Here is a 27,526-nt window from a genome sequence, read left to right on the forward strand (position 1 = left end):
ATGGTTAAAAAATATGCCCCCATTAAAAAAGCCCCTAAAAATCAAATCCAGGGGGAAAATATTGCCCTTTAATGTAAAAGTTAATTTCTGGCACTGGTTAATATTTTTCAATTGCTCCCAACCACTGTTATAATCAACCCTGTAATGGGGGCAATTATAACATTCAGACTTCATGTGTTAAATTCAAAATTAGGAGTCTTTCTAATATGATGTCACATTATATTCTGTTGGTGCATATACATGTTTATTATTTCAAAGAAGGACAATCTCACAGGAGTAACTCACCAAATTATATCTAGTGTGGAATTAAACCAGCAACTCTAGTGATAGCAGACCAAATGCTTAATCAATATACAAACTGATGCCATCAAGTATTGTACATGTGCAGACTTTAATGTGGCCTGCAGAGTTTGTTCTTGGCTGTGAGTTGTTCCACTTCTCTCATAAAGCGCAGACACATTTCATCCTGCCACGGCAAAGACACACACTGTACTGCTACAGGCAGACCTACGCCACCCTGCACAGCCTGCAAACGCACACAAAAACACACACACAAAACACACACACACACACACACACACACACACACACACACACACAAAAAATAGTCTTTTACACTGCTTTGTTATTTGTTAGGTTGAAAGAACAGTCTGGGAGACCGGGGCTAGTTGTCACATTTCCACAGTAACTATAAGGTTATAAGTCAAAAGTCCAACAACATAAATGCTTGTTTTCGCTCGTGAAAATGTCCAATAGTGTATGTTAGTGCATCACAAGAGATTTCTGTCATGAAAATTCCCACCACAGTGTCATTTCCAGCACATCTCAAATTCTGTATTGTGTTTAATAGAATTCTGTGGTACATTTTTTTTATAGCTAACATAATGTTATGTATCCGTAATGCACACAAACAAATAATATTTTCACACATTTTGCATAATTTGACAAAATTACAGCTAGATTGGAAGTGATGGCCAATAAAAATATTCTGTTTACAAGTGAAATGTCCCTTGATTTGTCTTTGTGTTCTTCAAACATCACTTGTCTTCACTGACACTTTTGTTCACTTGGTTAACAAGAACACTCATTTTGGAAAAAACCTTATTAGGGGCAAATTGATTCAGCATGGTTGATATGATGCCACAACTGTGAGACAGTCATCATTTTTATTTTTTTTATTTATAAAAATAATTTTCACACAATAAATATTGAAATAGTTTAAATGAAATAATATGCATTTTATAATAGTTTAATATTGAAAGTCTGTTGCTGGGACAAGGATTAAACAATAAAATCTAGACATAAAAGACATTTGAAAAGCACAGAAAATAAATAATGAAGGACTGTTAAAATGTTTCCAAGTCAGTTTTTATGTGAAATAAATAACAACAATATAAAAGGTGAAATTCAACTCCAAGAACATTTCCCGAAGTTGAAGAAACACTCTTAAATTGTACTGAAAACCTACAATAGGCTGTTCTATTAGGACAACTTACCCCATAGTGTGACAACATTCCCCCCTTTTGATTCTTTAAAGGTCAATGGCCTGTACTATAGGGCTGGGTATCACCAGCCACTTCACGATACACTTGTCACGGTTTGATACATCACAATATCATGGTTCTTTTTTGCTTTTATTTAAATGATTTTGAGTATAGTTCAGTTATAATGTCCATTTTGCTTGGATGCAGTATATAAGAAATGATCTTTCAGCTAATGCTGTTATTTATTATAAGGGGACCTTCTAACTTGTTAAATTACGGACATAAACAAACGAATAATAAAATAAAGTTTTTCAAATGTATAATCATTTTTGTGACATTTGAGCTTATCTAAAAACAGAGTCCATTTAATCCATCAATAAATATGTTGTATTGAAATTATTTTAGAATATATAATATTGCGTGTATACAGGTTATTGTTACATGTTTGTTGTTTACATTCCTAATTTTTACTATTTACAATCTTGACTTCGATGTGTAGAACAAGTGCTAAAACGGTACTGTCTCTTTAAGAACTGTGGCAGGGATTTTGACAGTAGTGTTTGCTTGGTCCAATGGCTTCTTTACAGCATTCATGCTGTGTGATTAGAATCCTGCAGAGTCTCTGACTGCACTAAAAATATCACAATATATCACGATACATGGATCCATGTATCGATACAATATTGCGAGAAAACATATCACGATATTTGATTATATTGAAACAGCCCACATTTTTTACCCCCTGGGACATAACGGTGGAAACGTTTAGGTAAGTTCCAACACAGAAATTACATTTAAAAATAATCCCAACACCCTGAGAAATATTTACTGGAGTAAAAAATGTGACAACTAGCCAACCTTTTATCACACAGACACATATAACCCATTTCATTAAACTTATAAGTCAATCTGCTACTTGCAATATTGTTCCCTCTCCATAACTGTGAATATGCTGCCCCCTTGTGGCAGCCTCCATCCATGCATATGTCATCTATTAGTGATTATTGATTGTAAAGACTGCCAAATTGTATAAAGTTAAAATACTACATGCACGACATCAGTAGCATGCCCTGCACGGTTTATATTTACCTTAACAAAGAGTTTGTCCCACAAATCACCAAAGTTGCCCTTGTACTGACAAAGTTGTTCTTCATCCTCTTCCGTTACAGTGGAGACGGGCACGACCCCCGCAGGGAAGTTCAGCAGGTTGTATATGCCCGTATAACTGAGAGCACCTTTAGTAGCAGAGGAGAGGGAGAGAGAGAGAGAGAGAGAGAGAGAGAGAGAGAGAGAGAGAGAGAGAGAGAGAAAGAAATTAAATTTATTTCATCATTTTCTCACCCTCTTGTCGTTCCAAACCTATATGACTTTCTAGCATTCATGGTCAAGCTACACAAATTACAAAAGCTAACATTAAAGAAGTCCATATGATTTCTGAAGTGCTCTGAAATCATACAATAGCTTTGTGTGAGAAAAAGACCAAAATGTAAATATAATCTTCCTACATTTTGGTCTGTTCCTTGCACATTTCTAACTTATGCTCCAGAAGATTTTAATTACAGCACTCAAGTCTCATGTACTTCTTTAACTGTACTTTCACGAAGCATTTTTATAATTTTTGTAGCTAAACCCCTTCAGAGAACAAAAAAAAAAAAAAAAGACTCAAATTATTCATAAATAATATTGTATATGTATATAAACTAACAATAAACTTTATTTTTTTCCATTGTTATCCTAACTTTGTCAACATGTAATTCTGGTTCTGTTCATCTCACTTTGAAAAGAATAATTTTCTTCCACTAGATGACAGTAAACACTAGAAAAAACTTATATTTTCTTTATCACGTTCCATCACAATATACAGATCTGAAATGTAGGTGGCACTCTAGCACATTTTAGCCCATACAGATGTGCTCGTCCATAGACATTCAGTCTAATTTTCAGTTCAAGCATCACCCTTGTTGTTACATTGAATATCTCAGCCTCTGAGTGGACTAGATGCTCAATCTAGTTGTTCATATGCTAATGTGTTGGTATTAGCATGTGAAGTGAGCCCGTTTTCGTCTCTGTTCAGAGACTGTCTGATGCATACTGCACACAAAATGGCAACAGCTGACTGAAACTGCCAGTTCCAGTCTGATTTACACAACTTCCACGGGTAAGGTCATTAGTCCAGTTTTAAGTCATGTTTATAAAGTACCAAGTTGGTGCAATGAGTACTTTTGAGGATTAAATAATTGCTTTATTTGATTTTCAGATTAGTGATTTCAAATATTTCAAAGATATTCAAATGTTTTTTATGCACTTAATTAGTGATTAATCTACCTATATTTTGCCATTTTGTGATTATTGTCTGATAATTTTTAATTGACAATTTGTCAATTTGATAATCTGACAATTTACATTTGTCAAAACGAGTTAAACTTTGTACTGAACAGTCGCATTAATAACACACTAGCAGGTGTTTTTAGGTAACGCTTCAGAAAATGTGCTTTTCATGTCACATTTGTTTTAAGAAACAACCACTTCTTTGAATTTTGTGAATTTTGTGTCGCTTCTATATCACTTTCGTCTCACATGTCAGCTTGCGTGCTTCACTGGTTTCAAGCCGCGGTCTTCAGAGTCCGAAGTCCAACACTCTATCAGGTGAGAAGGGTTTGAAATTTACACCCGCCAACCGAGGGTAACTTCGTCACTCTTCCCAGCCACTTTGGCGGGTGACCTTTTCAGCATTTTTCCTGAATTGAAAATTCTATGACTATCAGGTGATTTGGAGCCACCGGAGAAGAAAATTTTGTGGTATTCATGCCTCTCATAACTCACATACGCATCTGTGCGAAACGTTCATAAGAGGCAAAAACAAGCATTTTCAATGACTTCTAATAGGATCAGAGCACCACGCTCGCAAGGTGGTTTCTCATCTGAAATTGAAAACAGTGGACACACACGCCAGTGGACACATATGGTCAGCGGGCTCCAGAACAAAACTTGCTTGAGTCTCTCTGGCTTTACTCGATATCAGGGATGCCGGCGGAGACAATAAAACTTATGTGACCCAGAGAGCATTCTAGTATAAAGCTCTATATGGGAGAAAATCAAAACCTTCAAACTGCTAGACATCCCCTACACTATAAACAAATAATACACATGATGAGTTTTTAAAATACACATCATCCATGACTAAAATCAATGTTTTGTTATTTGGTAATGTTTTACTTAAAAAGTTTTTTTTTACATTAACCTAACCACAGTAATGAGGAGCCACCCATGGTCTTACCTTATCATTACAAATGCTACTGTTAAACAGGTACATTTAATGAATTGGTTTAAGCTTCCATGAAATATGGACAAATTATTGACATATTTTCCTCCTGTTCTAACTGTACATGACAGATATTCTAAAGGTGACTTAAATCAGGCTTGTATCCTACTAAACTTATATCATTCTTGTTCAAATAATGTCCAAACAAAATGCATGCAGTTACAGTCTCCAGTAAACTTTTTGCAAGGTGGGGGATTTTGGCTAGTGAAAATGTTGAGTGGTTTGTGACCTTGGAAACTACTAGCCACAGTGGCCGGTGAGCCAACCCTACAGGTTGAGCTACAACAGAAGCTAATCACATTGGAATACGTGTGTAAACGTAGGTGGGTCTGTAATACAAGTGTTAAAATGTATCATTTTTCAAATGATGGTTACATTAAAGTGTTTTGATATCATTACCCAGTGTGTGTAACAGATGAAAAATAAGTGCTTATAAAGTCATAATCAGCCACTGTAGTCACGATTTGTGTTAAAATAAAAAGTGCCTCTTGTGTTCATTCCACCAGGTAACGGAGACGAAATGAACAACGTGACACGTAAATCTCAGTTTGCAAAAATTTAGCTATAAAAATGTATATTTTATGAGACTAGATTGTTAAAAACTCTGATTAACATGTCACATGCCGCTTTATATCGCATCTGGATAGGACACGGTGTGACAATTTGAAAACTATGCCAACTGTTGTGCTTACTGCACAAACAAATCTGACGTGCATTTCTGACGTGATGAATGTGCTATAAATAAAAGAAATACACATTAATCATCTCTCCTTCTCTTATCGTTCAAGTGAAAATGACACGTGTGTTTATGGTTGCCAACCCGTGAGTTTACACGAAAGATTTGACGATGGTTCAGATGACTATAATGTAAACTTAAGTTAAATTTAAGACAAGACACATTACTTGAGAGTTTGCCGCAGTATAAGAAATTGTAGGCTGGTCCAAGCATCGGGCAAAGCACAACGTCCACATTCAGTCTTCTCCATTCTGCCAGCACATCGTGAATATATTCCTACAGAATTAAAATGAGACAATTAATTATTATTTATTTCTCCTTCCATTTCCAACATACATACAATCATATGAAATACATAATAAAAATTGCCTACTTCAATTTCTGCATGTTTCTTCCATAATTCTGGTATGGACCTTAAAAAAAGAGCCAAAAAAATAGTTATAAATGAGCATAGTATATAAAAACAGGCAAAAGTTCACCAGAATAGTAGTCGATACAGCTTGTGTGCAATATTCCAAGTCTTCTGAAGCTATAAAATAGCTTTGTTTGAGAAACAAACCAAAGTTTAACACCTCATATTCTGGTGAATTTTTGGGCTGCTGCCTGCAATTTTTCACATTCAAATTTAAAAGCTCACCATTCACACTAATTGCAAAAAATTTGTCTAATTAAATACATTAAATAAGACTTCAATTATTCATAAATAATACTGTATGTGTTTATAATCTTATGATAAATTTTTTATGATGTCCTAATTTGTAAGCATGTAACTCTGGTTCTGTTCACTCTAGCTCACTTTGAAAAGTATAATTTCATTCCACTAGATGACAGTAAGCACTAGAAAACAATTATGTTTTCTCCATCACATTCCATCACAATATACAAGTCTGAAATGTAGGTGGCGCTCTAACGCATTTTAGCCCTCACAGATGTGCTACTCTTATTGTTTCACTGAATATCATGGCCTCTTTGTGCACTAGAAGCTCAATATAGTTGTCATTATAAAGCTAATATCCTCCCCTTTGCGATGATAAAAACATTTTATTTATGTCAATAGTCGTAAACATATTTTTCTGACGATTTGTTTAGCATACATTACCTGCTGGATGGCATATTATGTTCTGGACATCTAAGATATAACATTGCATTATTCAGCCAAGCAAACTCAAAGACAAATAAAAAATGGCTCATTTTTTAGAAAATGAAAGGTAAAAACATATATAAAGTTGTTTGTCTACTTGGCGCTTACAGCAGCAGCTATCAGAGCATAAATTAGATTTTTGTATTTGATGACTTACAGAAATTATATTTCACTTTATAACTGTGGTATTAGGTCAACAAAATAAACCGTAGAGTCACATTCATGAAAATGAGAGCTTGCATTTGATATATGACTTGTCCATATAGGTGCTATGTGAAGGACTTTTATTTTCATATTCAGATTTCTACCCCATTACCTCTAGGGGGCGTTAATTTGCGACATACATTTTTTTTAGCCTTATTTTGTTATTTTATTTAAAAAAGATGGAGAGGTTCAGATTCTATGCTTTCAAATGATACCTCATATGCCTTATGTATACAGGGACTTTAACGTTTTGACCGTAAAGATGTTTTGAACCGATGCTTTATAAGCATCAGTTCAAATGAATTAACACATTACAATAAGGTTCCCTTTGTTAACAATAGTTATTGCATTCGGTATCATGAACAAACAATTAACAATATATTGTTTACAGCATTTATTAATCTTTGTTCATGTTACTGAATAAAAATTGAATTATTAATTGTTAGTTCATGATACCTAATTAATTAACTAATGTTAACATATACATCTTTTGATTTTATGTGATAGTATATGTTGAAATTAACATCAACCAAGATGAATAAATGCCATAAAATAATTTTTCATTGTTAGTTCATGTTAAATAATGTTAAATATACCCATATAATTTAAACAGAACATCAGGCGAAATGGAAAAGTGCATCTATGTAGTTTACCGTAATCCGCGAGTTGCATCCATGCTTGCAGACATTCGTGGATACTGCAAACAGAGTACAATACAAACATAAATACAGTTCAATACTATAAACATATTAGGTTGAACATCTTTCATCCTTAACTCTGCTCAAAATGATCAAAGATGCCATAATTGAGGAATATCTGTCAGAATGACAGAAAAGAACACTTTGTGTAGAAATGATGTTTTAAAAATTAGGCACTGGGTCATTTTTGTCCCATATATGCATTCTAGAGTTCAATAAATGGAACTCACAAAAGGCTTGAGAACAACAGAAAGAATCTTCTTTACGAAGTCTGGAAGAAGGTATGGGGCGATTTGGGGACGGAGGCAAGGGTCAATGGGTCCGCCCTCCCTGAAAGTACAAGCAAACATTGTTGTCCAAAGTCTGAGATTCAAAATCTAGTTCATATACAAGGAAATAAATAAAAAGTGTCAGGATTTTAAGGAAAAAAAATTTTAAAACAAAGAAAAGTTATGACATACAACGAACAAAAAATATCTAAATAGCGATGCACAAATATGAAAAATGCAAAAGAATTATAGCCCATATATATATATATATATATATCATTCTGTAGTAATAGGAATGCTTAAAAAATTTATAAAGATGTACAAACACTTTTTAAATGTACAAAAAAAATAATTTCCAATATGTACAATTTCCGATACAGTTATTTGTAATATTTATATGTAACTTCCGATATCTCAGAAGTCAAAGTCTAATGGTTTCAAAGCATTCTGGATGGTTTCTTTCATCATGTAGCCTATAGGCAAGTGCTGATTTCACATGTCACATCCATTTACGGTGTTTTTTCCACATTAACAGAACAAGAAAGAACGAGAAAGAATTAAAATCAAATATTAAATGTTGATAGAAGGGCCAACCCTTCTACATATTGTGGTGATTATTATTCTTTTAGAAGAATATTTCAGCTCTGTAGGTCCATACAATGCAAGTGAATGGGTGCCAAAATGTGATGCTCCAAAAAGCACATAAAGGCAGCATAAAAGTAATCCATACGACGCCAGTGGTTTGATGGGTGTGGGTGAGAAACAGATCAATATTTAAGTCAATTTTTACTACAAATTCTCCTGCCTGCCCAGTCAATCTCCACTTTCACATTCTTCTTCTTGTGTTTTGGTATTTCACATTTTCCATGCATACGCCCCCTACTGGGCAGGGAGAAGAATTTATAGCAAATTTTACTTAATTTCTCACCCACACCTATCAAACCACTCATTCACTTGCATTATACGGACCTAAAGAGCTGAGATATTCTTCTAAAAATTTTCATTTGTGTTCTGCAGAAGAAAAAAAGTCATACACAACTGGGATGTTATGAGGATGAGTAAATGATGAGAGAATTTTCATTTTTGGGTGAACTATCCCTTTAAGAAATTTTGTATCCCTGTTTCACCACAAAGTAGACATACACTTTTCAGAAATGTGACTGGTGTCCATTCTATTAACACCGTTTCTTTTTGGGGTCAATTTAATTTTGATCACATTGTAGAAAAAATAAATAAATAAATAAATAAATAAATATATAAATAAATAAATATATATATATATATATATATATATATAAATAAAAAATCTAAATAAACAACTGACAATGGGGCATTCCAAATACAAAAAAATTTCAAAATTCATATTTATCAATTCAACTTTTTACTCAAATAGCTATGCTGGTACATTTTGTCATTTAAAAACCTGAATTAGAACAATGCAAAATAGAAAATGTTTTACTAGTGGTCACTGAGATTGAGTGTTTAATGTTACTAAGAATAAGATTAATCATGGAATATGCTGATAACAGACTTACAGATGACTCAAGAGGGTAGCAGCTCCATCAGCCATGACCCCTCTAAAAGCCAGTTCAGTAATGGCAAAGAAGACCCGTGGTGGTTTGAATGGAACCAGCTGAAATTTGAACGAAATCTGCTCACAAAACTACAGGTCTCATGCAAACTAATCTTTTCATACAAACAGGCATACATGTTCTGTACAATGTGTTGACACCAGTATTTCCTACAGATTTTTTTTTAAATATCACTTATAATATTAAAGGTGCAGTCAGTAACTTTTGTCTTTGTCTTTTCATCTTGGACTTACACGGACTCCTAGTGGCTTGGATGCAGCATCAATTAAAAACAAAAGATTTCAGTTTCAGATGTCATTGTAGAAATGTAGTATTCACTCATTTAATCAATGAGTGAAAGAGTCCAAATAACAGGACAGTTACTGATATTAAGCGAGTAGTATTCGGCTGGTCACGTGATTCTAACATGTGCACAAGTCAGTGTGATTTTTAAGAAATAGTGTTTAACAGTCAAATTCCCAGTGACAAACTACACTACCCACAATTCTGAAGAGAGATTCTCCAATCAGACAAGTCACTGTTACCATGGAGATGCAAACTGTGGCAAAAGAGCACAGCAGCGACTGGCCACTCCCATGGAGCATTGCGAAAGATGTAATCCAGTCAGTACACCAACAGTCTTAAACTATTGAATATATTTCAATAAAAATGTTATACTTCTAATCAATGACTATAAGTCAGGGTACTGTATTGTAGCCAAGTTTACAAGGTTGTGATTATTCTCTGAGCTTGTTGGTATGGTTAAAAATATAAAAAAATATTTGACATGCCTAGAGAGATATTCAATGGGGAAAAAAGTTCTGACAACAAGGCTGCTGAAAAATTAGACTCTTTAGCGGTGAAGGAAACACTGCAATTAGACATAAGCAGTTTCACTGTGTACCGTGTGTCCCGCTCTCTCTAGAAGCTCCTTGGTCTCCCTGAAGGCCCTGGCCATGCTTGGGGACGGCAGAAAGTAATCATCGTTCTCGTGGTAACCAATTCTCAGGGGCTTCGAGCTCTCATACACCTGTTTAATAAGAGTAAATGTTTTTGACTCTTAGGACAAGCATTCGCTAAACTTTGCATTCACATGAAATAAATACAAGCCTGTTAAACTGGCATCTGGAGTGCTTTTTGTACAGTAGTACCTCTTGGTTGAATGGTATGGGGGGGACAGTGGGGTCCAAGGTAAACATGTCCCGGCAGAGCAGTGCCCGCATGCACAATGCCAAACTCTCAACATCCCTTGCCATGGGGCCAATAGATGAGAACACTACAAATCAACACTGAGATGTCTTAGATGTTTATATACTATATAAAATTAGATGTAAGGATGAAGTTCATAATCTCACCTGCCTTCTGGCCTTTGTTGCAAGAACTGGCTCCACGCAAACTAAATAAAGATGATTAAAAACAAAGCTAAGCAAACATAAAAAATTAAGAAATCAGCATGAATAAATACATAACATAAAGCAATCCTAACAAAATAAATATGAGTGAAAATTAGCAAGAACATGTCCAGGTAATTTCTTCCTTTTGATTTCACCACAAGATCATATATATATATATATTTTTTTTTTAATAAAGAAAATATATTTGTAATAAACCTTGTATTAGCACTTTAGCATTTTTGGCTAAAATATATATATTAATATTTCTACCGCATAACCATTAGGTGGTGCTTATAGCAACACGAATGCTTTACTATTAAGCCCTTACTTTGTTATTTTAAGTAACATAAATGTTACCTACAAAAAGTTCTGATTCTAAGCTTTCCAACGATATAAGCGTAAACGTTTTTCGCAATATAGCACCCCCTTTTTAGACCCGATGGTGGATCAACAGAGTTGAAGAGGTTAAGAATGATTTATTTAGGTTTTTTTCCATTTAAATTAGGCAAGGCAAGTTTATTCATATAGCACATTTCATACACAATGGCAATTCAAAGTGCTTTACATATACATTTTAAAGAAAATACAAGATACATAAAATAAAACAAAAACAATTAAGAACATGAAATAAAAATAAAAAGCAATACACACATTGAGAAAAATAAAATAAAAAGAATAAAATAGCATAAAAATCAGTAGAACAGTTATTAAGAGCATGACTTCAGAGAATTGAAAAAGCAGAGAACATGAAATGATCCAAATCATTATTGAATTTCAAATGGTAGATCTCAGTGTACCCATGATCAACCAATGCTTACACTGTGTATATAAAACAAGAAAAGAAAAGAAATACAAATATCTAATCTGAACTAAAAGAATCTGCTATCTATCTTTTCCTAAACCTGGGGCACCTCTGTCTGAGTGGAGACACCAAGGGAGACTCCCATTCCCATTGAAAGTCTGCAGACTATTATATGCGCCATCCTTCTGCGGATGTCTCCGATGTCACAAGGACATCCCCACATTCTAATCAAGATACCACTACATCCAGGTGTGCCATCTAGCCACTGCTAGATTCTTAATAAAGACTCCCAAGTAAGGACTAGAACATAAATGTGGACTCCAGAACCACTCCTGCCCACTCTTGGTACAGAGTGCGGGGTGTCTTAGGTGTCTTTTATTCAGGTACTAACAGCAGCGCATCACTCATTCTCTCCACCAGACAGTCCCTAACAAAATAATAAAATCTACCTACAGTTAAAGTCAGAAGTTTACATACACTTAGGTTGAAGTCATTAAAACTCATTTTTTAACCATTCCACAGATTTAATATTAGCAAACTATAGTTTTGGCAAGTCTTTAGGCTTTATGACATGAGTAATTTTTCCAACAATTGTTTGCAGACAGATTGTTTCACATTTAATTGACTATATCACAATTCCAGTGGGTCAGAAGTTTACATACACTAAGTTAACTGTTCCTTTAAGCAGATTAGAGAATTCCAGAAAATGAAGTCAAGCCTTTAGACAATTAGCTTCTGATAGGAGATGTACTGAATTGGAGGTGTACCTGTGGATGTATTTTAAGGCCTTATCTTCAAACTCAGTGCCTCTTTGCTTGGCATCATGGAAAATCGAAAATCAAAAGAAATCAGCTAATACCTAAAAAAAAACAAAATAATTGTGTAAAATAACACAAGTCTGGTTCATCCTTGGGAGCAATTTCCAAACGCCAGAAGGTGCCACACTCATCTGTACAAGCAATAGTGCGCAAGTATAAACACCATGGGACCACTCAGCCATCATACCGCTCAGGAAGGAGATGCATTCGGTCTCCTAGCGATCAATGTAGTTTGGAGCAAAAAGTGCAAATCAATCCCCAGAACAGCACCACAGAGCCTTGTGAAGATGCTGGAGGAAACAAGTTTAGACAAGTATCTATATCCACAGTAAAAACGAGTCTTATATCTAAATAACCTGAAAGGCTGCTCTGCAAGAAAGAAGCCACTGCTCCAAAACCACCATAAAAAAGTCAGACTACTGTTTGCAATTGCACATGGGGACAAAGATCTTAATTTTTGGTCTAATGAAACAAATATCGCACTGTTTGGCCATAATGACCTTTGTTATGTTTGGGGGAAATGGTGAGGCTTGCAAGCTGAAGATCATCATCCCAACTGTGAAGCATGGGGGCGGCAGCATCATGTTGTGGGGGTGCTTTGCTGCAGGAGGGACTGGTGCACTTCAAAAATAGATGGCATCATGAGGAAGGAAAATTCTGTGGATATATTGAAGCAACATCTCAAGACATCAGCCAGGACTAAATTAAAGCTCGGTCACAAATGGGTCTTCCAAATGGACAATGACCACAAGCATACCTCCATATTTGTGGCAAAATGGCTTAAGGACAACAAATTCAAGATATTGGAGTGGACATCACAAAGCCCTGACCTTAATCCAACATTTGTGGGCAGAAACTGAAAAAGCGTGTGCGAGCAAGGAGGCCTAAAAACCTGACTCAGTTGCCCCAGTTCTGTCCAATGCCAAATGCCAAAAACTTAATGTGAGAAGCTTGTGGAAGGTTACCCAAAATGTTTGGCCCAATAGAAACAATTTTAAGGCAATGCTACCAAATACTAACAAAGTGTATGTAAACTTCTGACCCACTGGGAATGTGATGAAAGAAATTAAAACTGAAATAAATAATTCTCTCTACTATTATTCTGACATTTCACATTCTTAAAATAAAGTAGTGATCCTAACTGACCAAAGAGCGGAAATATTTTTCACGATTAAATGTCAGGATTTGTGGAAACACCGAGTTTATATGTATTTGGCTAAGCTGTATTAGAGTATTTTGCTTGCATTGAAAGACATCTTTAAATATTGCCTCTAATCCTCCACCTCTCTTAACAGCTCTGCAGACACTCATAAAAGTAAAGTTTGTTGGGGCTGAATCATTGAGAACTGTTGTACTGTAGCTTTTATCTAACCAAGTCTCATTTAGAGACATAAAGTCCAGGTTGTTTGTGGTGATGAGGTCATTGACTAGAAACGACTTGTTCTTTAGTGAGCGGATGTTTAAAAGTGCTAACTTGACAGTATCTGTTTTTGGCCCCACAATAATGTTGGTTTTACATCCAATATGCAACAGATTAGATTGGTTTGCCATACGTATTAAGAAAGCCTTAGTCTTCCAATCACTTAACACAACAGGTATTGAAAAAACTATTGGCACAGTGGGATCCCGCATGATCTGTAAACATTTGTGAATGTTGCTGCTACCGTAGCGGGAGCCCGAACACATCAATCAGAGCTGTTAGCGGTTGTTTGTTGTTCATCGAGAGCAGAAGATGGATGAGATGTACCCACTGTGGCAGTGGCCGGAGAGTTCTCTTAGAGGGAGGGTGATTTGGGCCTGCAGGCTTTGGTGGTAGAGGGGCCCGCCGTTTTTTTGGTTTGCATCTGGGGGCTCACAGCAATGGAGTGGGAGAGCTTTCTACCAGCATACACTAGTTCCTCCATTTTCTCAGAGAAGCTCAGGAGTTGGGAAGGTTGACATGAGCGAGAAGGTGTGTGGTGACAGAGACTGTGGCTCTGGTGTTTCTGAAGGCTGATGTATGTCTGTTATTATGTTGTAATTTTTTGGAAATAGTCTTTGGGACTTGTATCTTGGAGCAGTTTTAAGTCGTCAAAGTCTGACTGTAGTATGCTCTGTGTGTGTTGTGCTCATGTTGTTGTGTCTTCTGTGTTATTGTTGTATTTGTTGATCAAATGTCCATCCAGGTGCTGAAGTGCGATCCTGTGGTCCTCCAAACACTGCGGTGGTGTTTGTGTGCCATCCAGGATGAGTGGATTTGTGCGCTTTGCAGATGGATGAAGGAGGGAGAAGTAGATATTGTCCTTTAGCACTTTTGCACCAAGTTTGTTTGGGTGAAGGTCATCTGATTTAAACAGTTCTCTTTGAATCCAAAAAAGAATGATCACTGTAGTTCAGTCCTCTCTTGTTGCAGGTTTTGTGCAGCCAAGTGTTTAGACTTAGCAACCAAGAAAACATATGTGTTCCTCGGGCTGGGAGTGGTCCACTTATGAACAACTGGACTTTCAATCTCCCAAGTGTTTCAAAGAGTTCATTGAAATCCCTCTTAAGAAGTTCTGACTGCTCTTTCTGAATATAATTTCACCCCAAATGTATAATAACTCGATTCAAGGTCTTATGGTTCATTTGAAATGTTCATAAGTTCCTTATTTACCTCAGAAACCATTGCTCGAGGAACGCAGCAAGTGGTAGTAGCCCCGCCACCAATGTTTCTGATAATGGAGTCACCTACACTCAGACTGTGGTCTCAGCTGAATGCCGCTGTCTGCTCGTCCTAGAGCACCTGCCAGCTGTAGTGTTAGCTGCTGGCTATTGTGATCTAAACCTGATCACATTTCGGGTTTCTTCCTTCACATTCATTAATGGTTCAAATCTATTTTCTAGACATATTGGGGGTGGAAGAATACCAGTATTGGTTAGTCGTGCATAACTGGAGAGGAAGATGCCAAAGCTGAAATATGCAATGATTGTGACTGTCTAATATGTCGAATACCTTTGGGTTTAGCTCCCTGTTTATGCCATTGGTTTTTGCTCTCACTTTCATCAGTCACTTTTGCCATCAGTTTTGCTGGGTTTTTTTAAGCTGTGTTTTCCCTTTTTAGGAATGTAAACTGCCAGTTGCAGGAGGCTGATAGACTGCTTTCACAGAAAACCCCTTTTTTTTGTAGTAAAATATCAGTCCCAAAAGTCTTTTGTTGTAGAGTGGGTGCCATATTACATTTGCTGAACATAATATGGCACTTTGCTGAACTTCACATATGAGAGATTAAAATGCTAAAGCAAGAGAGCAAAGCGTGGAGCACAAAGCAGATGCATCCAAACAGTAGCGAAGCAGGAAGCTTTCATTTAAATTTACTTTATAAAAAATACAATTACAATTTTACTATTACAGTTATAAATTAAGATTGATTATAATAACAATTATTATTATTACATTAATTATATTTTCTATATTTATATTTATGCATTTGGCAGACGCTTTTATCCAAAGCGACTTACAGTGCACTTATTACAGGGACAATCCCCCCGGAGCAACCTGGTGTTAAGTGCCTTGCTCAAGGACACAATGGGAGGCTGTGGGGATCGAACCAGCAACCTTCTGATTAACAGTTATGTGCTTTAGCCCACTACGCCACCACCACTCCAATTAGTGTAATTCTGTTCTGATCATCTAATGAGAGTCACAATTAAAAATAAAGGGAATTCCAAACAAACTCCTTAGATGTCAAATGTCGGGACACTTGCAATGTGATTTAAGAGGTACAATGCGCTAAAAGTCTTTATGTAAAATATAACATATTAATTTATATGTTTTATTTTGGGGTGAAACGTGAGCTGGACATATTTTTTTAACATTCCAATTACTAATATATATCGTTCTGATACACACACACACACACACACACACACACACACACACACACACACACACACACACACACACACACACACACACACACACACACACACACACACACACACACACACACACACACACACACACACACACACACATCACTGAGCACTTTATTAGGATCACCTGTACATCTACTTATTCATGCAATTTTCTAATCAGCCAATCGTGTGGCAGAAGTGCAGTGTATAAAAGCATGCAGATACAGGTCAGGAGCTTCAGTTATTCACACCAAACATCAGAATGGGGGAAAATGTGATCTCAGTGATTTAGACTGTGGCATGATTGTTGGTGCCAGATGGACTGGTTTGAGTATTTCTGTAACTGCTGATCTCCTGGGATTTTCACACACAACAGTCTCTGGAATTTCCTCAGAATGGTGCCAAAAACTAAAAACATCCAGTTTATGAGAGAAGTCAGAGGAGAATGGCCAGACTGGTTTGAGTTGACAGAAAGGCTACGGTAACTTAGATAACCACTCTGTACAATTAAAGTGAGCAGAACAGCTTCAAACTTTGAGGCAGATGGGCTACAACAGCAGAAGACCACGTCGGACACTTAATTAAGACCATAGTGTTCATAATAAAGTGCGCAGTGAGTGTATATAAAAAGTATGCATCATGCATCAGACCTGACTAAGCTGACTAGGCCCTTTGTTGCATAAACTTTTGCTTAGTTAAAATTGAGAGAAATGGATCAATCTAACTACATATTTATATCGCAATATACAAATCTTCACATTTTTGTATTTGCGATACATTGTGGCAAAACACCTAATTACACCCCATTTTAGGCCCATCAGTTTAAGACGTTAACTTAGTGTGATTAATTATAAGGGGGGGTCAACACAGCAGCTGTACAAGCAACAGGCCTCGTCTAACCAACAAGCAGACAGTGCTCCGTGCACAGCACGCGTGATGCAAATTTTATCATCAGCACAATCTGCGCGGACGGTCCACATGCGGCCCAGATTCTCTCGACTAGCGGACAGTACCGGTTTGTGCCCATCATTGGCATACTAAAAGAGAATCACAAAGAAGTCGTGGTTCGCATGTGTGGAACACATTCGTATTAACTCTCAGTCAAAAGAGTACCTTGTAAGACAACGCAGACAACCAACTGCGATTTGATCCGGAACACAGAAAAATTAAAAGCTAAAAGACAGCTGGAATGAGCAGGGATCTCGAGACATGTTTTTCAAAGATCCAAACTACAATTAACATAGCACATCATAAACATATATTAGGGCTGAGCAGCATGGTGATGTTACCGTACGCTTTCTGTCAGTTCGAACCAGTCTGGCCATTCTCTGTTGACCTCTCTCATCAACAAGGTGTTTCCATCCACAGAACTGCCGCTCAATGGATGTTTTTTGTTTTTGACTGTTGTGTGTGAAAATCCCAGAAATACTCAAACCAGCCCATCTGGCACCAACTGTCAAAATCATTTAGATCACATTTTCTCCCCATTCTGATGGTGTATGTGAACATTAACTGAAGCTCCTGACCTGTACCTGCACACACAAATTAGACAAAAGATGCATAATAACCTTATTCTGTTTGATGTGGGCTTAAATCCACAGATTCCACAGAAGGCTGATGGGATTCGAATGCTCCCGCCAATGTCAGTACCAAGGCCCAGGATGGACCCGCCTCCACCAATCAGAGCGGACTCCCCTCCGGATGAACCGCCACAGGTCTTCTGAAGGTTAATGGGGTTCAGGCTTTGCCCATAAATGGGGTTACTGCAGTCATAACTGCAGAAGAAACAAACACAGGAGGTTTGGGTTGGTTCCAGTTGAACCAAGTGAGAATGTCTCAATGGTAGGTAAAGTTAATTAAACTGTAAGGAGAGTAACTTCACATCGAGTCAACATGGGCTGGACCACATAAATGGTAAATTTATATAGCCCTTTTTTTCATCTTAGGGTTTGCTAAAGCACTTTACACTGTGTCCCAATCACCCATTCACACTCATACACCAATGGCGGCAGAGCTGCCATGCAAGGCACTAGCCTGCCATTGGGAGCAACTTGGGGTTCAGTGTCTTGCCCAAGGACACTTCGGCATGTGGAGTCATGTGGGCCGGGAATTGAACCGCCAACCATGCAATTGGCAGCCGACTGCTCTACCACTTGAGCCGCCCCTGAAACAAGAAAGAGTTTCCCAAAAAATCTTAAAAGGTATATTCTGGTTCAACACACGTTAAGCTCAATCATCAGCATTTGTAGCATAATATTATGGTGGCGTAGTGGCTAAAGCACAGGGCTGTTAATCAGAAGGTCCTTGGTTCGAACCCCACGGACACCACCATTGTGCCCTTGAGTAAGGCACTTAACTCCAAGTTGTTCCGGGGGGATTGTCCCTGTAATAAGTGAGTAAGTCGCTTTGGATAAAAGCGTCTGCCAAATGCATAAATGTAAATGTAAATGTAAATGTAAATATTAATTACCACAAAAATACATTTTGACTCAACCCTCCTTTTCTGTAAAAAAAAAAAAAAAAAAGCTAAAATCAAAGTTCTAGTGAGGCACTAACAATGGAAGTGAATGGGGGCAAATTTTGAACATTAAAATAAAAAAAGGATGTGTGTGTAAAAATTATTTTATTGTGATAAAAATCACTAACATTTTCTGTGTTAAAACTTACTAACTTCTTTGCCATGACGATGTGATGTCAATAAACCCTAAAACGATTGTAAAAATGACAATATAAACTACTTTACAGCTCAAATAGCACATGAGTTTTAACAGAAGATTTACTGCAAGAGCTTCAATTTGTGTTTAAACCCTCCAAAACTTGACTCACTGTAACCCAGATTTTGGCCTATTGTAGTTTAGTGTACATTAATTTAAGCCAAAGCACCTAAAGCAGTGTAATTTTATTGAATTTTTATGAATTGCAATTGAGTAAATTCCTCTTGCTGTCTCGGTTTCAACATTCTGTGGAGCATGGCCAATTCAACTAAGTTCAAGTTATTTCAAGAGCGCAATAGTGCCCGCTCACTTTTAGAAGTCTTGGCTCTAGAACAATTTGTCCCATACATTTTTTTCTTTAAAAAAAATTCTTAAAGAGATAGTTCACCAAAAAAGTCAAATTTAATCATTGTTATAACCCAATATGACTTTCTTTCTTTTTCATAACACAAAGGGAGAAATTCTTTTGTGATGTCATACAATGGCAGTTTATAATGACCACCCCTTCAAACTTCAAAAGAATGCAAAAGTATAATTCAGAAGTCTAATACATTATTTGTTATGAAATCATATGATAAGGTTTGGTGAGAAACAAGCTGAAATCAAATGTATTATTTTGTGAAAATGTTCACTGCCCGTTGATCTCCTGTGCATGATAGAACAGAATAAATAACAAAGAATGTTTTTGACATTCTTTAAATCGAGTTTAAAAACTTTAGACGGGTAAAGGCAAAGAGTCCAATGTGAAAATCCCACATGCAGTTTTTTGTTCAACGAAAATCCAAATAATAACCAGAAAAAAATAAGATGTGGTGCATAACGCAGGACTTTTATGTATAAACAAGCCCGAAACACACCAGGGACTCTTATTTTGAAATGAAGGAAAAACTATCGGCAACGATTTTGCAGATAACGATAGTTCCAAAAAGCAACAACCGGCACTAATTAATCAGTACAACTGTTATAAATTATATCAAACTAACTCTACTTTGACTTGAAGACAGATATATTTGAAAATCAAAGAAACAGACAAAAGGTACAAGACTCCTTTTAACGTCGTTAATGAACTACAATCCCATGAAGCAGTGCGGGAGTTTGTGGAGCCCTAGGCAAAATCATGAAAATGGGCTCCAATGGTGTGAATATTGTCATAATTTTAAAACATCCACAAAAACAATGCAATCATGATAAGTGAATTTAAGCACTCAATATTTAGCACTCTATAGCTCGGTAGATAACAAATAACGTGTCCAAGAACTTTTATTCCACAGGAAGATGTTAGATTAAACTGTACATGAATGCATTATGGAAAGTGTGTATTTTAGATGCTTTAACAAGGTTTTTACCATTTTAATACACTTCCAGTTATTTTTTTAGAAGTGCAAATAAACGTGTGCATCAATTAATAGGAGGTCATGAAAACTGCAATTATAATAATTACCTCATAACACTTTACAATAAGGTTCTATTAATTAAGTTTCATAAACTAAAAATGAACAATATAATTTTAAAGCATTTATTAATTTTGGTTAATGTGGGGGCCTGGGTAGCTCAGTGAGTATTGATGTGGACTACCACCCCTGGACCACCATGGAGTCATGAGTTTGAATCTGGCCCTGGATGTAATTCTACTATAATACTACTGTTTATACAATATATTTTACATTTATATCAAAATTAATACATAAATACAAATATATGAGCAGTTGAAATGTTGAAATAATGCTGATATCTTCAACAGAACCTCAGAGATCACGATAGGACTGTTTTTAAAGGTTTGTAAGTTATTATTAAAAATCAATTCCCCTATGGTGAAAATTAAAGGGATTTTACTTCCAGAACCAGACTGTTGTGCTCTATCCAACATCCTTTGGGACAAATTCAATTCAAATCCTTGAAAGAGAGCCCAATCTTAAATTCTACATTTTCCTTAGCACTACACTATACTGAAGGACTGTGTAAAAGGAAAGTCTCTTTCTTAGAGAGGTGAAAAATGTGGCAATCAACCTTCACCTCTCATAAAAGTTGAATGACTGTGGAGCTAAAGGTGTTTGATATCATCTAAGCCTTTATGACTGTCGTTAATTTGTTTTCCAGACTGTTTAAAGGTTTGATGTTGACAAGGTCAAGCTTGGTACACATGATCTTACACAATGGCTGCATTCATATAATCATGTGAAGCACAGAGAAAATCCACTAAATTTCTGTGCATAATTTCATCATGTTTAACAGATGCATGTAAACACAGAGGGAACGGAGTTGTAGCAGAGATCATTGTAAAGATATTTAGGACAGAGTTCAAAATGTTTCATCTGACCTGCAGCTAACTTTAGAAACAGTACTAGTTAATTTTAGAAATGTTTGCTCTTAACCATGACTTTTACTTGGATACAAATTCTATGAAGCAATTTCCATTGAATGTCCATGTTATTATCATCAACATTCCATGTAAATTTCCATGTTTCCATGATATATTGACCATCACCTGTTATTCCTCTTTTAGACAGTTTGTTATTATTTGGTCTGCCTTGTCACCGTACCGTTTGCGGTAAATTGGCAAATTTCAAGGTTTAAGCGCAAGTAAATAATCCTAATATTCTTATACTTACCCCTTAAACCAAAGGGTGGCACATATCGTGACATTAAAAAACATTAAAGTTTTAAACATTTCAAAAGCTTAAATCATTAAAGTATCTGTATACATAAGTCAGGCATATGAGATATCATTTGAAAGTTTAGAATCTGAACATTTCAGAGATTTTATGTTGCTTAAAGGTGGGGTATGTGATTTGCAAAACGGCCGGCAGATTTTGAAAATACACAACTCATAAGGTCCTACCTTCTCTCCTCCAACGCTGGCCCTGACTCCACCCATTCGAAAAACATGGACGCGCAATCATGCACGAGCAAAAACTCAGATGCGCGAGAGCGAGCCAGGCTAGCATAGGTTGGAGTTTCTGCATGACGTCACCATTTACCTGCTAAGACCGTCAACATGGCACAACATTCAGCGGTAAGTTGCACCAGATATTATTAACATTCAACAGTCACATAAATCATTAGTATTGTTAGAAAATTGATGTTTTTGAAATGTAAATATATATTGTATAAAATATATAAAATATATTGGACGTCCTGGTTGTCACCGAAGTTTATGGCTAAATATAGGGCTGACCGATATAACGTTATCAGATGAGATTGTTATGCGCATCTCGTCAGTAAAGCACATAACATAAAGTGCATTCATTGATTAGTAAATCGCCATCAGCTGCTTTCAGATGGAGTGGCGTATACTACACAGAGCCGTAGTTCACTAACAAGCTGGGCCGTGATAATGAAGGGTAAATTGCCCAGCTTGTCAGTGATGAACTACAGCTCTGTGTAGTAAATGCCGCTCCACCTGAAAGCAGCTGATGACTAACGGACACGCAGCGCCAGGGTGGTGGGGGGGAGGGTGGGGCATGGTACGACCGTTTGATTGACACATTTTCTGTCCAATGATTCTAGATGGTCTTGAAAATGATCGGCTGGAGTTTTTCGAGTCCTGCCCGTTCCACAGATGATTAAATTGCTTAATTTTCATTTCAGTGCTTCTAATTTACAGCCAGTAAGTGGGTTAGGAATAGGATTTCAAGTTATTTTGAAAAAATGGTCAAAAAAGAAAATCACATACCCCACCTTTAAAATAACAAAATAAGGCCTCAAAACATTTGCGTTGAAAATTAGCATGAAACTTTGGGGAATGGTAGTACTCCGGCTGGCTATACATACGCACGGACTCGGCCCAGTCGCCAAAGAAGGGCACCACAGTGAACAAAACAAACATTTTGGGCCGTTTGTCACAGACTCAAGTGCTTTATATCATATACCACCAATTTACTTTTCCGCCATATTGGATTTTTTGCTAAACCTACTTTTTCTAACTAGTTCTTGGCTGTTCACCTGATCAAAACCAAACCAGAGAGAGCAGAAATATTCCCTGGAGTCACAATATCAATAATTATATGGCACTATGGCGTTTTAAAAGCGTGTAAATGGTTGTACAGTATATTCTGCTTTGTTTCACACAGACACAAGTTATTCATATCATATGATGGACCGCCACATTCTAAACAACTTTGTAGAACCGTTGATATATTTGATTATATTTGAGATTATTCAAAAAACGACTTTTGCAAACTAGTCCTAGGTTTTCATTCGACATCAACAAAACCTGTACAGGAAGAATCTGTTGACAGCCTAGATCAATAATTATATATATATATATATATATATAAAAATAACAGGATAATTCAAAAACATGGGAGTGGCCTAGTTTACCCAAAAGCCTATCAATTCTAAACTCTTTAATTTTCTTTTTCTTTTTACACATTTGCAACATGTCATTTTGGATAAGGGTGTAAAATGTGGTTGCGATCGGACAATAGGTGGCGCTATAACAATGACAATCCAAAAAAAGCTCTAACAATTAGGGATGGGCGATACCACTTATTTTCTTTTCGATCCTTATTTTAGTACTTTTAGGCCAGTATCGCAGATATCAATACCAATACCGATACCTCTAATTAATGGAATTTTTATGAATTCTTTGGATAAAATTTGTAACTTGAATATTACTTTTTATTATTTTATATATTTATAGGCCCAAACAGAAAATTATTAGGCTGCTTTGTTTACCTTTTAAAAATGTGTAAGTATAAGCAACATATAAAACCTTAAAATTAACCATAGATATTATTATATGGGTACCAATTTACAATATGGATACTACAGTAATGCTGTAGCAAAACCATGGTTAAATGTATCAAAACCTTGCTTTCTGCCAAAAAGAAAAAAACATGGCTACTACAGTCGTGGTTACTAGTCATGTCTAATACAATATTACTACAGTAACTCCATAGGTCGCTTTCATAAGGGTGTCATTTATTAACGAGGATTACAGATCATTATCAATGTTTTAATAAATCTGATTTTAAATAAACCTGTAAAAATGGTCGCACAAGCCCATTATAATACACATCACGTCTAGGTTTCTCATTACTTAGTGTGAATAACTCCAGATGCTGTTTTTCTGTCATTACCTCAGGAAAGCAATGCTCCCTCTTTGAACGAGCACTATGACTGAAAGGGTGAGCGCTGTCTGTCTGCTGGAGTATTTTAGCATTTTTGAACATCAAGATGAGCAGAAGAAAATTTTGAAAATTGAGTTCCTGTGTCATGAAACAATTCGCTCAGAAAAATATTATTTTCCACTTTGAAGCTTATGAGATGCATTAATATTCATGTTCTCTAAATAATAAGATCACTAGTTTAAAAAACCCCTTCAGAATCAATATTGTTGTGTGAGGATCGATATTCTTGATACCACATCAGTATCGGAAGTATTGATACTTTTGTATCGATCTGCCCATCCCTAATAACAATAGAACCGTTGAACAAACGACTTGAAATTTCGCACGCAGTGTCTTTGTTCAAGGTGTCATCAAGTTTTAGGAGTGTCGCATATCCTGAAAAACATGGCCGCCTTCAACCAATCAACTTTCAGCAGCTATTAGACAAGGTTAACAATGGCCGATCGGAAAAAAAACATAGTGGGCCTATTTGACTTTTGACCCAAGAGGTCTACGCTAAATTTGAACAATGTCAAACTTTCATAATTTGTTTTACACATATGCAGCATGTGATTCTGAAGAAGGGTACAAAATCTGGTTGAGATCGGACTATAGGTGGAGCTATAACAGACAGGATTGTTAAAAACGCCATATCTCGAGGGTCCTCAATGTAATAGTTCTAAAAATCTATTATAAAAGATCTCTATTTTAGGTGCTTACAGAATGTCTTATTAATACTTAATATCCTTTACATATTTACTTGAAACGTCTTAAACGCTTGAACCCCGTTATTTGCTGCTTACAGCTATATTTCAACATTTCAAGATATATTCCCTCAAGTCTTTCAGAATGTTGTGTCTCGAGTACATGTGTCCTGTTTTAAAGATGTTAAGATATTTTTACTAGAGAACAAGATAAAAATACTGATTATGAAAATTATTTTTGAACATTTTGACACCAAATGCATGTGGTTTTGTACTCATTTTGTGTCCAAGAATGGTTTGGATTGTTTACTCACTTGAGAAGTCCCTGTGGCACATTAGTTTTGACGAACGGGATCGCACCCTGCCTCTTCAGCACTGCAACGACCACACTGTCCATAACTGCAGGCTGATCCAACTTACACAACACGCCACATGAAGAGTCGTGACCCTGTTTATACAAACAGAAAGTTACTTAGTCTAAAACAGGAAAGGAAATCACTTCTCTTCAGGGGCGGACTGGGAAGAGAAATCGGTGTTTGTCCGTTCGGCCATGTTTCGCGGCCGGCCCACCGGGAAAAGTCCCGGTTCTCCCTATGGCCAGTCTGCCCCTGCCTCCCTTTACCCATCTAAATACTTCACACCCGCCTCCGCTCTCTTATATCCACCTTATATCCGATGTTGTCCTTGATGCTGATCGGTACTCCATATAGAAGCCCTTTCATGTGGGTGTTGTCATCCTTCAAATGATCTAAAGAGTCCATCAGCATAACAGTGTTGCAGTTCAGTTTACTGTTCACCTCCAAAGCCTTTGAAGTCAAACATTAGACATGTTGTTTACTTTTTGGTACTATGTTGAGTTTCCACACTACTTCTAATGCAAAATCTGTTTATTGAATTATATCATTTGAAAAGCACTAGTAAACTACTCGTAAATGGTTTCTAGGAAAGGTTGCACATGATGGGTTAAGAGGGTCATTTCAAATTGTTCAACGTCAATTTCAGACCTCTAGAATGGACCCTAAACTGTCATATGCAGAGTTATTGAAAGAAAAATTACAAGTTACAACCTTTTCCATAAATGCATGAAGTACAGCATCTGGCTGCAGGGATCCTTCCTTCAGATTTTGAATGAGTTCAACCAAAGGCAAAGAGACTATGGAGCTCTTCTCAAAGCCAGGATTCTGGAAAGATGCAAGAGAAAAACGTCAGATATTCTTATATTTATATATAGTAAAACACAATCCACCAGTTTCACTCATTTATAATTAAATAATATAAATAAATCATAAAAAATACATTGTAAAGTATAGCAAATTTAAACGAATAGTTGAATTGTAATGTGTCTTAGTATTGAGCGATCATTAATTCTTTATTGACTTCCATTGTAAGAGACTTACTGTAAACACTTTTGTTGTTGTTCTTGTATTAAATGAGGGGCAAGTCAAAATTAATTTTTGCTGTAATCAACATTATGCCACAAATGCTGTTGATTGAATGTAGCTTGTATTTAACACAAAATATGCCTTTAACATGCAAATTAGAAATAGAGCTGAATCTGTTTATTTCCAAGATTAATTTAGATTTTGAATACTGTATTTTCTATGTGGCATATTACCAGTGTTGGGTAAATTACAATAAAAAACTGTAATAACTAACTATTAATTAAATCTTATACAGTGTAATTAAATTACTGTACTAATTACTCTGTCTGAAAATTGTTCGTACTAATAAAACTTATTACTAATTACTTTCTAAAACCCTTATCAACCTCGACCAGATGAAAAATACAAGGATAAACATGAAACTGTTCTTTTAATTCTGTCAAATAAATCATATAAAATGAAATAAATTATTCATGAACTGGCCAAAGAATTTAAAGGGGCAGCGTTAAATTAGAAAATATACATTTTTACATTAGATGTTACATTTATATTTTAAATTCACTATTGTTTTATATAGACTTGTTCTGCAGCCTATAAAGTATTTAACACAATTACATCAGAAGTAACTGTAATTAAACATAACATATTATTTTTAAAAACAACAATTTCCAGCCTTTATATTTAAAACGGAGTATAAATAGGAAAAACAGAAAGACATTTAAATACATTCTCAGGGCTGGAAATCACAATTGTAAAATTTTCTTAAACCCTGTTATATCCCAATAGAACAGTTCTCATCATTAGCATTAATGTTCATAAATGGCATTCCTATTAATAAACCCTTATATCCATGCATATTGTATAACAAACACAGGTGCATGTTTGTGTACCGTCATTTTAAATTGTTGCACAGCTTCTTCGGCTTGTTGAAAGGATTTATCTCGTCTTTTCCGTGCGTTCAGTATTTTCTTCTTAATCTTCTGCTTATTTGTCCATTTCACTAAGAGAACAAATGCACCTCCACAACAACCTGCGGCTGCAATTATCGATGTCCAGTTAGTCTGCATGTCTGAAAGAAGTTGCTGCAGATTAATTCTCTCCATAACTGCTACTCTTTGCAACCGAGTTCAATGTGTCCTGAAACTACGCACACAGGTTGCAAATGTTCGTAAACCCACTGCTGGTCGGACTTTAAGCACATTGGCAGAAGGAAACGACAGAAAAAAAGGAAAAATAAACACACAAAGCAACTTCCCTTTCTGTTGGTTGCGCCTGATACACTCCCTGAGGAGAGCCAACCAGC

At 36.2% G+C, this 27,526-nt stretch overlaps 1 protein-coding gene across 1 annotated transcript; it reads right to left on the reverse strand.

Moving 5' to 3' along the window:
- On the reverse strand, positions 1-27,492 carry LOC127646686 (fatty-acid amide hydrolase 1). Its single transcript, XM_052130498.1, has 15 exons — positions 27,114-27,492; positions 25,909-26,022; positions 25,507-25,647; positions 25,156-25,289; positions 17,881-18,087; positions 10,781-10,821; positions 10,577-10,701; positions 10,330-10,455; positions 9,390-9,487; positions 7,816-7,915; positions 7,541-7,584; positions 5,916-5,955; positions 5,710-5,818; positions 2,574-2,719; positions 1-526 (listed from the first exon to the last, which is right to left on the reverse strand). Exons 1-15 carry the CDS (start codon positions 27,324-27,326, stop codon positions 392-394), a joined length of 1,773 nt encoding a protein of 590 aa, XP_051986458.1. The 5' UTR covers positions 27,327-27,492; the 3' UTR covers positions 1-391.
- Between the last annotated feature and the right edge of the window lie 34 nt (positions 27,493-27,526).

The sequence above is a fragment of the Xyrauchen texanus genome, chromosome 7 (assembly GCF_025860055.1).
Source record: "Xyrauchen texanus isolate HMW12.3.18 chromosome 7, RBS_HiC_50CHRs, whole genome shotgun sequence".
NCBI classification, from domain to species: domain Eukaryota; kingdom Metazoa; phylum Chordata; class Actinopteri; order Cypriniformes; family Catostomidae; genus Xyrauchen; species Xyrauchen texanus.

Coding starts and splice junctions, on each gene's coding strand:
- LOC127646686 (XM_052130498.1), bottom strand. CDS start 27,326: ATGGAGAGAATTAATCTGCAGCAACTTCTTTCAGACATGCAGACTAAC. Junction 9,488..10,329: donor TAGAGAGAGCGGGACACACG/GTACACAGTGAA, acceptor TTCAAATTTCAG/CTGGTTCCATTCAAACCACC. Junction 527..2,573: donor GGGACAAACTCTTTGTTAAG/GTAAATATAAAC, acceptor GTGCGTTTGCAG/GCTGTGCAGGGTGGCGTAGG.